The sequence below is a fragment of the Felis catus genome, chromosome A1 (genome assembly GCF_018350175.1).
Source record: "Felis catus isolate Fca126 chromosome A1, F.catus_Fca126_mat1.0, whole genome shotgun sequence".
Classification (NCBI taxonomy): Eukaryota; Metazoa; Chordata; class Mammalia; order Carnivora; family Felidae; genus Felis; species Felis catus.
The window spans coordinates 176,791,830-176,808,111 of record NC_058368.1 but is presented as its reverse complement, the minus strand read 5'-3'; the positions used below and the strand labels follow the sequence as shown (position 1 = coordinate 176,808,111).

General features: G+C 50.1%; 1 protein-coding gene across 1 annotated transcript in view; it reads right to left on the bottom strand.

The window, feature by feature from the left end:
* Window positions 1-16,282, bottom strand: part of SH3PXD2B (SH3 and PX domains 2B) — a 102,236-nt gene that overhangs the window by 61,766 nt on the left and 24,188 nt on the right. The window contains exon 2 of the mRNA XM_023259607.2: window positions 6,285-6,365. Coding sequence (XP_023115375.1) covers window positions 6,285-6,365 — 81 coding nt within the window. The remainder of the gene's footprint in view (window positions 1-6,284; window positions 6,366-16,282) is intronic.

Genomic DNA, 16,282 nt, shown 5'->3' with positions numbered 1-16,282 from the left:
TGGGGCCCGCCTCTCGTCCCACCGATCCATCTCTCTCTCCCGACTGCCCCTCAGTCCACTGCCTCAGTCTGACCTCCTCACTGGTCTGCCTGCCCGTTGGCCTGCCCCACCACCTCCCCACTGGTGTGTGCCAGCAACTGTGCAAAGAGGGAACAGATGAACGAATGAACAAATGAGTAAAAGAAAGTGGCTCTCTGGTTTGGCCAGCCATTGCCTAAGAGAGGGGAAGTTACATTATAATGTTCCAGGTGGAGCAACAGGACCCGGGCTGGGATGCAGAGGCAACTGACCAACACAGTCTCGCTTCTTTCTAGTTTAGAAAGAAGGACTTGCTAACTGTGTGGAAAAGGGCAACGACGGTATTGTCTTCTTAGCGACACACGACTGAGGTGGCAAGAGCTCTTCAGACGGAAGGGAAGGAGGAGTGTATGAAGCGCGTGCAACACGTGGGAGGTGCGCTGCGATCTCAGAAGAGAACGTCTGTGCAAAGGAGTGTGTCCGAGCATTTGGATAAATATGCGTGGCGGGCTCCTCAGCCGGCTGTGGGCTAGGATCTCACTGGGAAGCCCCCCCGGGGTGGGCAAGGCCCGCCTGGGGAGTGAGAGCTCTTCGGTTCTGCCACCCCTGTACTTGCCCCCAGAAGAGACGAGAAAAACACTCCCTTCCCTTTGGCCCCTGGGGTGGAGCGTGGGGGCTCCTGGGCAGACAGTCCCCAAAGCTCGGAAGTGCACGGGGGGGCAGCTAGACTCTCAGCAGGGGGACAACCCAGTCCTGTCTCAATCACAGTGGGAAACAAATGACTTTGCTGTGTGACTTGGGACGGCCTCTCCCATCTCTGGATCTCAGTTCCCTTCTCTGGCGAGAAACAAAGGCGCGGATCGACATGCTGCCTCCAGGTTGCCTCCAGCTCTGAGATGTGCGGCGTCCAGGGCGCAGCATCCCGCGAGCGCCCCTGTGCCTAGGAACAGCCCTCTCTGGGTCCTCAGAGATGGAGCGTTCTTGCACGTGGGACACATGTGAGCTCCCTGCTGGGCAGAGTGACCCAGCTGGCTCTGTGTCCCCCACCATTGTAATTCTGCAGGGCGCCCTAAAAGTCCTGCTTCCTCACGCCTTTACACCTTTGCACACGCGGTTTCCTCTTTGTGGAAAGCCCTCCCCCCGTCCTGCGGGCAGGTCAACTCCTTACTCCTTGTCAAGGCCCTGTTCAGATGTTTGTTCCTCCAGGAAGCAAGCTCTGCCTGGGCTCCCTGGCTGGGACAGAGGTCCCTCTCTGCACACCTGGGGTCTGGCTCAGCACGTGTTTCACCGTGCCTTCTGTGAGGGAAGTCCTGGCTCCAGGGATGACCATGACCCCAGCCCAGGGGATAGAATGAACCAGTGGGAAAACTCAGAGGGCAAAGGTCGCACGGTGCAGTGTAAAGCGGACCCCCTCATGCATCTGAGGCCCGTTTGTGAAGGGCTTGTGGTCTGCTCGGAGTAGCCCTGAGGATAGGCCCTGCCCACATCTAGAAGGAGTGCCAAATGGGTCTTTGAAGGCCAGCTACAGGCAGAACTCTGAGGCAAAGCTAACTCTGCAGAGACATGGGTGAAGGCAATTCTGGGTCTCAGGGAGGCCGAGGGGCTCCGTGGTTAGGAGCCCAGGTTTCAGACTCAGTGTGTCGCAGCCTGAATCTTAGCCATGCTGTTTCTGGGCACATGACTCCGCCTCTCTGAGCTTCAGTTTCCTCATCTGTGACATGGGCACAATACCGACTTCAGGCCTGCAAATCAGGACTAAACGAGGCGGCGTAGAAAATGGGCACCTGGCCCATTTCAGTACGTGATTGCTGACACTGTTACTGTGCCACTCAACCAAAATGCATTTTCTCTGGGCACTGCCCTCAACGCTGTGGGCATCTTGCTCAGAGGCCAGCTCCCTCCATCACACTCTGATGGACTCTCCAACGTGGGCCTAGGCTAGGGCAGAAAGGGAGGTTCAGAGAGGCTGAGTGGCCTGCCCAAGGCCACACAGCTGGGAAGACAGAGGACTAGGACCTGACACCGGGTCTGCCCATTCCAAGCCCAGGGCTCTGTTACCTGCACCCTCATGTCAACGAGACTTGTGGCCAGATGTCAGCTAGTAGTGGCAGGCATGACGATCAGGGTCCGGCTCCTCTAAGCGTGAGAGGGTTAGGAAATCACATTGGAAGGTGAATTGTCGTAAACAGGACCTTCTCGCTGGTGACTGTGAGTCTCTCTTCCCACAAAGGAACCTGAGTCATGCTCCTTCTTTCTATTCCAGGCAGCCTCTCTGGAGAGGATTTCCTCTGCCTGAATGTCTCGCCCCGACCAGAAGGAACACTTACTGGTTTTTGTCATCTACAGGCTATTTCTCCCTTTCTGGAAGCAGCTAGCTGTCTGATTTCTTCCGGGGACTATTTCTACTCCTCGATTAGTCTACACTGATTCTCCTCCAGTCCCCAGGCTGGCCCGGACTGACCCAGCCGTCGACCCAAGATGAACCAATGAGACTTTTGCTTAAATTGTTGGGGGCATTCTTCTTTTTCCTGAAGCCACTGAGCTGACCTGTTGGATACAGCTTGGAGCTGCGGCCACCACTGTATCACACACCACCCTGCTTGGGCATGAAGAAAGCTAAGAAGTGGAGAAAGGCAGGTCCTCGTGGACATTTTTGCTCCTGGATCCAGCCACACCTGCAGCCCCGTACCCTTAGACATCTCAGTTACATTTGGCCGATCAATGCTCTTTTTGAATAATCCATTTTGACTAGGTTTCTGTCATCTGCAACTAAAACAGTTCTGACTAAAACGAGATCTCACAGCCAGTAAGTGGCAGTATTTGGATCAAGGCCCAGGATCTTAACCACTCTATTAAACTGGCATCGTCGCCTCCTCTGATCTTCGTGCCAGTTCCTAGCAGCAACCCACGCCCATCAATAATCCCAACAGCTGACATTTGCTCAGGGCTTGACAGCCCAGAGACTGCTCACACACATCATCACTCTTTTTAAAAAAGCAATTGAGAGATACTTCATGTGCCATAAAATTCGCCCCTTTAAAGTGTACCATTCAGTGGTGTTTAGTACATTCACAAGGCCGCGCAACCAGGGCCATCACCTAATTCCAGAACATTTCCATCACCCCCCAAAAGATACCCCGTACCCAATAACAGCCTCTCCCCTTTTGCCCCTCCCTCCAGCTCCTGGCAACCACTAATCTGCTTTCTGTCTCTACGGATCTGCCTCTTCTGGACACACATCATCACTTTTAACTCCATATAAACTTTGTGAAGTAGCCACTAGAGACAGGGACACTAGACGGCACAGTGGCAAAGAGTGCGGTATCTGGCGTCGCCCGCCCAGTTTCAAATCTAAGTTCGGACATTCCCTAGCTGTGTGACCTTGTGCAAATGACTTAACCTCTCTGAGCCTAGAATTCTTCATCTATGTAATTTAATAAACTTAATATGAGGCTTAAGTGAGTCATTATATCTAGATGCTTAGCAGTCCGTGCTCCAGAAATGCCAGCTGTTTCTTTTGTCATTACCTTGTTACTGGTGAGGACAATCAGGCACGAAGGGGTTAAGAGGCGTGCCCAAGGCCTCATAGCACAGGTGGCTGGGCCCCAAGTCTCCTGACCGAGCCCTCTGCTTTTTCCATTACGCCACATTGGCCTAGCTGTTTCTCCACGAAAGCTTGGCCCTCTCCATACTCTTTTGTGCCAAGTTACTTTTGACAAAGCCAAGGCTACTCGCCAGACAGGAGGAAGGGGAGGGTGGGATCATGAAATCACCTCACTTTAGGGTGTCACGGCCCCACACGGGCCGGCCTCCTTGCCTGCTCTTCGGGAACAGCTGACTTTGGCTGGTGGGATCCCGCCCTGCGCTCTTCCAGCTTCCTCCTCTGGGTTTTGGGGGGTGGCTGTTTCTAGGACAGCAGGACCCTCTGGAATTCTATGACTTTCCCACGCCAGCCACCCATCTGGGCCTCTTTAAGGCTGGCTGAAGCACTGCCTTTGGACTAACAGGGAGGGGAGTCTGAGGCAGCTATTTATGCTATACCAAACCCCCAATTATTGCCAATTATGCTGAGTGGGGAAGAAAACCTCACTTTTAAGTTCTGGTAGAAACAAGAAAGTTGAGTCACAACAGGAGAGTGGAGGGAGTACAGGCTTTGGGCCAGGGACACTCGTGATCATGCTCTGGCTCAGGCATTCCCAAATGATGTCACCTCGGGCAAGTCCCTTCTGAACTGAGGGACAGCTAATGGCAGCTAATGTGCTTATTGAGCAAGGCGCAGCTCGATTAACCGTCACCAAGAATGCATGAGGAAAGTTCTTTCATTCTTTAACATGCAGATGGGGAGGCTGAGTCTCAGAGGCATACAGAGGTGACACCAAGCTGAGACCTGAAACACGAGGCTGAGACTTGAACCCAGTCTCTCTAACCCCAGAGGTCAAGGTCTAAAGCCGTGGGTATGCCGCCCTGCTGGCTGCAAAACAGCAGCCATGGACATTTCCATATGCCCTTCTCCTCACTCCCGTCTTCATCCAACCTCCTCTTCTAGATGATGCCGGAGCAAACACCCCAACCTCTCTGGCCAAGCTGACAGGCTTGGAGGTACACTTAGGACCCTTGGGACAATCAGATTCTCTCTCTCCTGGAGACTGGACTCGGCACCTAGAAACTCCAGAGGGTTGACAACAGGGAAAAGTGAGGGACTGAGGTGCTGTCTGGGGGATGTGGGCCAATGGGCTAGGGGACGAAGCCGGTCCAGAGAAGCTAGCAGTTAAACAAAATAGGCTTGATGGGAGACCCTGTGGCCACAATGACAGACGGCTGGGGAGCTGCTGGTCCTCTGAGGGTCAATCAGGTGCTGGTTCTGGGGCCCTGTGGGGCCAGCTTCATTTCCTACTCTGGGGCTCCATGGGACACACCTGCCTCCTCCCATAAATCTACTCCACTCCTCTCTTCCTGCCTAAGCTGCCCAGTGGCCACTTTGCTCTGTGGATTCCCACAATCCCCGGGACAGCAATCCTGAGTGTCGCCGTTTTCTGTCCCCTCTTATCCTTCATCCTTCTTGGAGGTGTCAGGCAGGCAAGAGGCCTCTGAAAGCAAAATACAGGTGGTCGTCCCTACACAGACCCTCTGTGCGTGAAAAGTCAGTCTAGCAACTTCAATCTCTGAACTGAAGATCTGCTATAATAGATCTGCCTAAGTCACCCCTGCACCTGGCAAAGAGGGTGTGGATCTTGGTCCTTCTCAGACAGGACGATGCCTCCAGCTCATCACGTTCAAAGGTGTTGGGCATCATCTTCCCTTCCTTTCCCCCACGGTTCAGCCCTTTCCTGGCCCCCATGATGCTCCTGCCAAGTCTGTTTTAGCTACAGTCTCAGCAACCTTACCATATAGTCTCTTTGTGCACTTCTAGGTCTGCTGTAGACTAGAAGAAAAATATAATTTACATATGGTACTCTTTAATTTTGTTGCATTTTGTCAACACAGAACACCACTAATGAGTTCACTGCATTTTAATAATTAGGTAACAGGAGTCTCTGTTGGTTGACATTACACAACGACTCTTGGCAGTTTGTTATGTAGGCGTTTGAGATTGTTTTAGTGATACTGGGGAAACCTGCGAGAAGCACATTATCATCTCCTCTTCCTTTAAAATAATGAAATACAGGTTCTGAAAATTCTTTATTCAACATTTTTAGGAATGGATCAGGTCCACACAACCAAGATGTCGGTGGTTAATATCACCCAAGCTTCTAAAAGAACATGTGGGGTCAAGAGATAGGATGGCGTGCAGGACAGTGTGTTTGCCGGGACTTCTGGGAAGTGACCTTTCACTCTTTCCTGCTGAGTATAATCCCAGAGCGTTTTGTAACCACGTGGGATCTGAGGATAAAGCCAACACCACTGAAAGTAGGAATGCAGGATGAGAGGAAGGAGCTGGGGGAGGTGGTACCATGAAAACCCTGGATCAATCTGTGCCTGAAGCCAGGAAGGTTTTTTTCTCCTGGGATATTCAAACGTATGCTCCACAGATTTGCATGTCATTCTTGTATAGGGACCATGTTAATTTCTGTATCATTCTGACTTCCGTAGCTGTGCTGCTCAAGGGAGCACAATGGACATCATTTTTAAGTCTAGGAAATAAAAAACAAAACAAAACACTCTGTGTCCACCGTGGGGTGAGCATCTAGACCATGAAGTCAAAATGGAAAGTTAGTCCAATTAAACTTTTCCGACCCCGCAGCCCACTGGAGACTCCAAATCCTTACCTGGAGGTCAAAGAACTTGCTGTAGCGCCGGTAAATGGCCTCTGTGGAGCCACTGGACCACGTGACCCGGATGATATAGACCTATAGAGAGGGACAGAGGAGACAGGCATTAACACCAAGGGATCTCTTCCAACATCCAGATGGCGAACACACACGTGAAAAGATGCTCAGTGTCACTCCTCATCAGGGAAAATACAAATCAAAACCACAATGAGATACCACCTCACCCTTGTCAGAATGGCTAAAATGAACAACTCAGGCAACAAGAGATGTTGACCAGGATGCAGAGAAAGAGGAAGCCTATTGCACTGCTGGTGGGAAGGCAAACTGGTGCAGCCACTCTGGAAAACAGTATGGAGGTTCCTCAAAAAATTAAATTGCTATGACCCAGCAATTGCACTACTAGGCATTTATCCAAAGGATACAGGAGTGCTGATTCAAAGGGGCACACGCACTTCAATGTTTATAGCAATGCTATTGACAATACAAAGTACGGAAAGAGCCCAAATGTCCATCGGCGGATGAATGGATGAAGAAGATGTGGTATATATATACAATGGAGTATTACTCGGCAATCGAAGAGAATGAAATCTTGCCATTTGCAACTACATGGATGGAACTAGAGGGTATTATGCTAAGTGAAATCAGTCAGAAAAAGACAAATACCATATGATTTCACTCATATGTGGAATTTAAGACACAAAACAGATGAACATAAGGGAAGGGAAGGAAAAATAATATAAAAACAGGGGCGCCTGGGTGGCTCAGTCGGTTGAGGGTCCGACTTTGGCTCAGGTCATTATCTCACGGTCTGTGGGTTCCAGCCCCGCGTCAGGCTCTGTGCTGACAGCTCGGAGCCTGGAGCCTGCTTCAGATTCTGTGTCTCCCTCTCTCTCTGCCCCTCCCCTGCTCATGCTCTGTCTCTGTCTCTCAAAAATAAATAAATGTTAAAAAAATTAAATAATATAAAAACAGGGAGGGAGACAAACCATAAGAGGCTCTTAAATACAGAGAACAAACTCAGGACTGCTGACAGGGTGTTGGGTGGGAAGATGGGCTAAAGGGACAAGGGGCATTAAGGAAGACACTTATTGGGACGAGCACTGGGTGTGATATGTGAGTGATGAATCACTACATTCTATTCCTGCAGTCATTATTACATTACATGTTAACTAACTTGGATTTAAATGAAAGGAAAGAGTTGGGGGTGGGGGCGGGGAGCTCTTCCATCTCCAGGACTCTGGAGTAAAGCACAGGGCTGTCAGAAAGACCTGGGTTTGAATCTAAGTTCTGCTGCTGACCTGCTGTGTGGCTTTGGAGAAGTTACTTGCTTTCTCTGGGCCTCAGCTTCCTCAACAGTATGGGTATAACTCCCACCTCTGAGAATTATACAAAGGATTAAGTGAAATCAAGAATGGAAAACATTAACACCCTGCTCATCTCGGGAGATAGTGTTATTTTCAGCACTGCAGGGACTTCTTGCTTTCCACTCAATCCAGAGAGCCACGGGGCTGGCTATTTTTCCAGTCATTCTTAACACTTTGCCTTTTGTCAAAAGTCGCAGAGACCTATGGCTCTTAGCGCTCTGGTATTCCTCATAAGCTAAGCCTCACGCCACTGCCACCAGTTAGGGGCCTGGGGCCAAGTCATTTTCTCCCTCCAGGTATGTTTCCTCATTGGTGAATTGGTCTGACAGCATCTGTTCAGGGTGACAGTGTAAGGATCTCACGCGATCGACGATGGGGGGGGGGGGGGGGGCAACCACAGGGCCATGTTTCCAATCATTGTCACAAGTCACGGCACATGCAGAAAATAATATATGATGACAAATTTGGGCAAACTGAGGTGGCAGCTGGTCAGAGGCGGTACCTCGTGGCCCCGCACACCACCTGGACAATTAAAAAGGATGTATGTGAAAGCTCTTTGGAAAGGCGGAAATGCTGTATAAACACGATGGGCTCGACGGTGATGGAGGTCATGAGCTGAGGAGTGGCTGGAGGGACAACACATACGTAAATGAAAATAACCTGTGGGCAGTGCACACCTGTTATTTTTTGCCCAGTTCTGATTCCCTTTTCTTCCCACCAAAGCTTTTTTGACTTTTCTCCTGGGAACCTCCTTCCCCACCCCAGCACAGTGCCTTAGATACAGAGGTGGGTGCCATTCATGATCCATGGTGATTGGTTGAGAAATGAGCACGTGACCTGTGCTGGGCCAATCAGAGCCAGCAAGAGTCGGCTCTTTTGCTCCAACCCTTAAAAAAGACAAGCTGTCTTTTCTTTGAAGTTGCTAGGCTGCTAGGCAGTAGATCTGGAGCTGCTGCGGGCCATCTCACTACTGCCTGCAAGGATGCCAACATCAGCAGGTTCCTGGGAACACAGTCGAACCGTTAGATCCAGTTCTGCTTGAAGCTCAATCTACTCCTGGTCTGTCAAGTTTACTGAGCCGAGAAACCTTGGGCCAAACCTGTCCTCTCGAATTATTTCTGAAGCCAGTTTAAGTTGGGTTTTTGACATAGGTAATCTAGTCCTGACCGAGGCAGGATGGGAGGTAGGAGAGAGCTCTCTGAAGCTTGGAGTCATCATGGTGCACTTTGAACGATGTGGAAACTTTACAAGGAAACTTCCATTCAAAATGGAACAGGGTGGAGAAACCATGGGGGGCTGGAGCCAGGGACCAGTGTGAACACCAGGGTCTCACAGGTAGAAGAAATGAATAATGGAAAGGTAATTCAGGACAAGGTGGGAAGTGCCCTTGAGTGCCAAGCTAAGTCCACCACGAATGACCTCTCCAAATCCAACATGGATTTTATTTCAAAGAAGCATGATGGAGAGGAAGAAACCTGGGCTCTAGACTCACACAATTTCCTAACCTTGGGGCCACAGCCTCCTTAGCTGTAAAATGGGGTCAGTAAGCCCATCTCACACATTGTTACGATGATTATAAGAGGCAAATCTCTGAGCTCTTTGCCTGGCAGAAAGGAAAAGTTCAAGAAACTTTAGTACCCCGCACTCTGATTCCCCAGGGCCTGTCCCACCCTGTTCATAAAAACAGGCTATTTCAACATCAGAGATTTGGGCATCTGGGCCCACCCCCCTCCCTTGTTGGTGCTCCCTGGTCCTGGGAACCTCATGGAGCCAAAGAACAGGTCAAGACATCCTTTAGGAGTCACCTCGGAAAGGTGATTTTCTGACAAAAAAGAACTGTCTCCAAAGCCATCCAGATAGTTGTCAGTTTTATGAAAAAGACATCCATTCTGTTCATCAAGACTCCGGCACAGAGATTCTGAATGGCTCCCATTTGTCATTCATTCATTCATTCACTCTATGACATTTATTAAGTACCTCTTGTGTGCTAGGCACTCTCTGGGTGCTGGGACGTAATGAAGAGCAAGAGCGACCTAGACCTTGCCCTTGGGAAATGGAAAGATGGGCAACAGACCAGCAGACAAGCAAGTACGTATGAATTATAAGTTCCAGTCAGTGCTTAGGAAGGACCCAAAGTCTGGTATGATTGTACAATGGGGGAGGCTGGGGTGGATGAGGGTCCCCGGAAGGGAAGTCCCACTGGGGCAAGCAGGCTTTGAACGGAGACCTGAGGGACAAGGAGCTGGCAGGGAGAAGAACTGAGAGAAGAGTATTCCAGGCAGAAAGAAAAGGATGAACAAAGATGCGGATGCCGGATGGTTCAGGACATGTCTGAGGTGCAGGAAGGCCGTCATGGCAAGCAGAGTCGGGGGAGGAAGGAGGCTGGGGCTGGGAGGCAAGCACCAGTGGCATTACGAGGGGCTTGCAGGTCACAGGGAGGAGATGGGCTTTTATTCTGTTAAGGAGTTGCAAAGGGTGGGGTGTGTGTGTGTGACATGATTGAACGTATGTTTCAAAAAAAGTTTTCCTATGTATCCTTCTGGCTGCTGTGTGAAAAATGGTTTGACAAGGAGCAGGGACATCACTAAGGAGGCTTTTCTGTCACTGAGAGGGACACAGCCAATCCAATGGCCCAACATCCAGATGGGTAAATTAAGGCCCAGAGAATACCATACCAAAAGTCTTGTCACTGGGGGATGCTTAAGCAAAGTCTGGATGACCATATGTCAAGAATAATACTAATGGGGATTAAAAAACAAGGGAAAAAGGGCGCCTGGGTGGCTCAGACAGTTAAGCATCCGACTTCAGCTCAGGCCATGATCGCACGGTCCGTGAGTTCGAGCACCGCGTCGGGCTCTCTGTTGTCAGCTCAGAGCCTGGAGTCCGCTTCAGATTCTGGGTCTCCCTTTCTCTCTGCCTCTGCCCCACTCACACTCTGTCTCTCGAAAATGCATAAATGTTAAAAAAAAAAAAAATAAAGCGAGTATCAAAATAAAGCTCGTTGAGTGAACTAAAAAAAAAAAAGGGGAAAAAAAAAAGGTTGACCATCAAAGTTTCATTGTTTTCTGAAAACCAGTAAGAAAAACATTCCCATAAATGGAAAAAAATTCTGCTTACACAATTCATTTTCGATCTCTTGTTTATAGTTTTTAAAGTTCTGTACATATGGTACAAGGACTCTGCAGCAGGCCTAATTGGCTTAGCGGAACCAACCTGTGAACACAATTTAATGTCTGCATTTTTAGGCACACATCTAATTTTTAACAAGCATTGCCCCAGTGCAGGGTTTTGGTCTTGCCCAGGGTTTGGGGTGGGTGAAAGGGCATACTCACTGGCTTCTAATGCCAGCCCTGTTGCTGGGTGAGACTCACACGCACCAACCTCTCTGGCCGCAGTGTCCTTCTCTCTACTTGCCCTTGAGGACTCACTGTAATCACTAAGGTACATGGGGCTTTGCCCGATGCCTGGCACACAGGACATGTGCAAACAGTCTTTCCTGCATAGCAGCTGTCTGACACATTACTGCTTCTCTGGTTCTTTACTCCTCTTGGTAACAGCACCTGATTTCCCTTGGAAGATCACTCCTCTGCCGCCACCGGGTCTTTGTGACAGGGAATGGGTGGGTGTCCCAGACTACTGTGTACCCCTGGCCTCCACAATGCTTCAGGGATGGGCACATGACCCAAACCAGGCCAATGAGACTCAATTCTGGGACTTTTGATGGCATGATCAGGGAAGAGCCCCTCTTCCCTACTGTGACAGCTAGCTGGGAGAACCATGTGGGAAGCACCTGCCACACAGAAGCAAGCAGCCAAGAGGGACAGAGAGGGCCTGAGTCCTGTGACATCATTTGAACCCCTGGATCCAGCGTCCCGGTCATTTCATGGACACAAGCCAAAACCTTCCCTTTCTTGTGTAAGCCAGTTTTAGTTTGTATTACTTGCAACCAAAGCAATCCTAACATATCTGACCTCGACTTTTAAATTTTTTTTTTAACGTTTATTCATTTTTGAGACAGAGAGAGACAGAGCATGAACGGGGGAGGGTCAGAGAGAGAGGGAGAAACAGAATCTGAAACAGGCTCCAGGCTCCGAGAGGTCAGCACAGAGCCCGATGCGGGGCTCGAACTCACGGACTGTGAGATCATGACCTGAGCCAAAGTCGGACGCTTAACCGGCTGAGCCACCCCGGCGCCCCAACGACTTTTAGATTATATCCCAAATCCAGTTAAGGCTCTGTGGCCTGCCGTTGAAGGAATTAAAAGCCGACTTCTTCATGGCAGCATTATTCACAACAGCCAAATGAGGAACAAAATGTGTTGTATACATACAGTGGAATATCACTCAGCCTTAAAAAGGGAGGGCATTCTGACACATGCTAATAACATGAATGATCCCTGAAGACATTATGCTAAGTGAAATCAGCCAGCCACAAAAAAACGAATACTGTACAATTCCACTTATAGGAGGTCCCTACAGGAGTCAAATTCATAGAAACAGAAAGTAGAGTGGGGGTCGCCAGGGGATGGGGTGGGGAAATGGGGAGTTAGTGTTCAATGGTGTTAAATGAAAATATAAGTGTTAATGAAAAAATAAAAGGTCTGGAGACAGATGGTGGTAGCAGTTGCACAACAAAGCGAATGCACCTAATGCCACTGAACGGGACACTTAAAAACGGTTGAGGGGCGCCTGGGTGGCTCAGTCGGTTAAGCGTCCGACTTCAGCTCAGGTCACGATCTCGCGGTCCGTGAGTTCGAGCCCCGCGTCGGGCTCTGGACTGATGGCTCAGAGCCTGGAGCCTGCTTCCCATTCTGTGTCTCCCTCTCTCTCTGCCCCGCCCCGTTCATGCTCTCTGTCTCAAAAATAAATAAACATTAAAAAAAGAAAAATTAAAAAAAATTTAAAAAAAGCAAAAAGAAACAAAAAAAAAGGTTGAAATGGTCAAATGTTATGTCATATATATTTTATCACAATTAAAAAAATAATTAAAAAAGGGTTTTTTGATGTTTATTTACCCTTGAGAGAGAGAGAGAGACAGAGAGAGACAGAGAGAGAGAGAGACAGAGTGTGAGCAGGGCAGGGACAGAGAGAGAGGGAGACACAGAATCTGAAACAGCCTCTAGGTCTGAGCTGTCAGCACAGAGCCCGATGCAGGGCTCGAACCCACGAGCCGTGAGATTGCGACCTGAGCCGAAGTCAGACACTTGACCGACTGAGCCACCCAGGTGCCCCTAAAAAAATAATTTTTAACAAAAGCAGATTTATATAGTCCATGTCACGTTCCTCTGGAAATGACACTGAAATGGTCTCCCTGGTACAGCCTTCAAAACATGTGCTGCATATCCAAGAAAGGATTTGTATCCAGAGCATGTTTTTTTTTTTTTTAAACTCTCAAAACTCAACAGTAAGGAAACAACCAACGTGATCACAAGATGGACAAGAGATTTAAACAGACCCTTCACCACAGAGAATATACGGATGCAAAGACATACATGAGAGGATGCCTGACATCATTAACCATCAGAGAAAGGCACGCCGAAACCATGATGAGATATCACCACGTATCTACCAGAATGGCTAGAATAAAAATTGCTGACAAGAACAAACAAAAAACTACTGAAAACAAATGCTGACAAAAGTGTGTGGTCACCAGAACTCTCACACATTGGTGGGAAAGCAAGATGGCACAGCCACTCTGGATGGAAACGGAACCACCGGGTGAAAGGCTGTTGATCAGGGTAGTCAGACGGTGAAAGGATCACCCCACGGATTACTCTCCCAGCAAGGGGACAAATGTACCGTTTCAATGGAGATCTGGCAGTCAAACTGGAGCCAGGTGACCAAACCCAGCATTACCAATAGAGGCAAGCAGGCACCGCGCGGCCCCCGAGGTGATGCAACGTGGAATCAAGAAAATCTTCTGTCAAGTACTGTCGCCCAAATGTTGAACCTGAATCTCAAGCCTCTTGACCTAACTTCCAATTTACAGAAAACAAAAGAGGATGGGGAACAAGCTAAATGACACCATGAGGAAACAGTCAGACAAATTCAGAATGTGGGCTATTCTAGAAGTCTGCTAACAGGGCATCGTTCAAATGCTACTTCTTCCGGAAAGCCCTCTCGGACTGCTCCTTCCCCACCAATACTGGGTTGGGTCTCCCTGCTACATGTCTCCTTTGGTACCTGTTTCCCCATCACCGTTTCCTCATGTCAGTTAAGCTTTACTGCAATTGCTAGGTGTCTGCTTTCCCTCTAGGTTCTAAGTTTCTTGACAGAAGAGACAATGCCTGTCTTGTTCCCCGGGTGCTGTATGCCCAGCTCTGAGCACAGTGGAAAATCTATGCTTCATGAAAAAATGAGAAAGAGACGGAGATACCAGGTGGTCAAGCTCTCACAGGTGGCAATGCCTGCCCGAGGCAGGCCTGAGGTCTGTGGGAAGGGAGCCTGGTCTAGCCGTGTCTCTTAGATGGTCCCTCAGGCTCGCCTATCCTCTGTGCTCCGTACCCTGCTTCACAACCCCTCCCACCGACCCGTCTGCCTGGAGCAGAGAGTCTCCCCCAGCAGCCGGGACTCCTTCCCTCTGGGAATGAGGAAGCAGAGACCACACTGGTGTCTGAGGGCCCCCAAGGGTTTCCTCCTGCTCCCTCACAGGAGGCCTTAAACTGGAATTAGCCACCATGGAACCCCCTTCTTATTCAACCTCAGCAGTCAGGCCTGCGTGATTCACAAAGCCCAGACTCCCCAGGCCCGGGTTCCCACCAGGCCCAGAAGTGCTGGGTTTCTTCACTTCCTCTAAGTCAGTACAGAGATGGACTGGTGGAGGGGAGGGCTGTGGGGGCAGGGTATACCATGACCAGGGTGCTTGGGGTAGAGTTGGGCACATGGCTGGGCCGTGGTGTCTCCCAAATTCCCCAGAGCCCGCAGGCTAGGATAACACGTCTCACATTTTCCTAGCCACCAACGGAGGCACACAAGTGCAGTGACCTGCCTGAGGTCACGAGCTCTGCAGTTCAAAATGAGGACTCTGATCCAGGTTGCCTCTAACCCCGATGGCCTTGCTGCACCAGGGAATCAGGCCTCCACCCCGGCAGCTGGACTGCAGCTGGACTGTGGGCCTACAGGAAAATGCATGCTGGTTCTTCTGTTTTTGAGAGCCCACCAGGAGGCTGTGGGATTCAGGAGTTAAGACGGCCCTGATTCACCTCTGCTTTCAACTACTCAACTAGCTGCGTGGTCTTGGGAAAGTGGTTTGAACTCTCTGTGACTCAGCTCCCTCTCTGGAAGAAATGAGGATCACAATAGTTGCAACCTCAGAGTTGGGGTGATGATGACACGAGAACGTGCACACAGGGTGCCTAGCATGGTGCCTGCACGCGGTAAATGGTCGGTGTAGAGAAGGCACCATTGCCCTCAGCACGGTGAGCTAAACCCAGGGACACAAAGCTGAGGGAGACCTGGTCTCTGCTCACTGCCTCTACAGATGCGCCTCCCACAACCCGCCCACCTGCCCCCATCTCTCCACCCCCTCCAGGGCCCTGCCTCTTCTACTGTCTTCTCCAGGCCCCATGAGGGTCAGAAGGACTGGCCCCTGCGTGGCCTGGGAACACAGGCCCAGCTCACCTGAGCCAGGGCACACATTTTCTAGCTGTCAGATGAGTCAGGGCTCTGTCCCCTCCCTGTGAATATCTGTGGGGAAGGCACCCGCCACCTCCTACCCCCACCCTGAGCCTCAGCCTCAGTGGAGGGGAGTTCTGTGTCTGGCCCAAATGCAGGGTCACCACATACCTGTGAGCCTGCCTGGTGCCAGGCTTTACCCACCCTGGCCTTTCCTCCTTACCAAGGGGTGAAGACTGTCCCAGGAGTCCTAGGTCAGTCTAACCTTGCCAGGAGGTACCTCACAAAGGATGAAGAACCCCATCTGCTCATGGATGGTGTTGGGTGGGGCCTTGGCCACAGGGACCCCTGTATTCTGAGGACTACTCTGTTCTGAGGCTTCTAGAAGCTACTTTTCTCAACTTAGACTGCTCTCAGAAGACAGAAAAAAAAAAAAGCCCTCTGATAGATGCTGAGAGTCCTTCTTGGACCCCCCACTTGAGAAGCACCACCTGTCCTGCCGGTCTCATGGCCACAACTGGCCACAACTGATCCAGGGCGGGCCAATCAGCTTCTCTCTCTCAGGTATCTAGAATCAGACCACATGTCAGCTCCAGCCAGGGGGTTGGCTGCAGCCTGAGCACCTCCACACTTTATGAGGGCGCTTAGTGTGCAGAAAGGGACAAATGAAGGGAAGGCACAGAAAGGAGAGAGAGGGAGAGCCCTGCTTGGCCCCCGCCAGTGCTTCAGTTCCTGCTTCCAGGGCCCGCCTGCCCACCCATGGCTTCTATGACGCACGACAGGGGCCTGGGCCTTCCAGTTAATCCCCCTTTTGGCGAGAAGAGAGTTTTTATGCAACGAAAAGAATTCTACGATGTACAGAAGAAAGTTCAGGCACTATCTTAGGTAAAAAGAACAGGCTAAAAAAATGTAATCTCCACCTTGACAAAGTTATACGTACTGTATATAAACGTATGTGTGTGCATGCATATACATCATTTGTGGTAGTTATGTTCTGTAAAGTCTTTTGTGAACACTG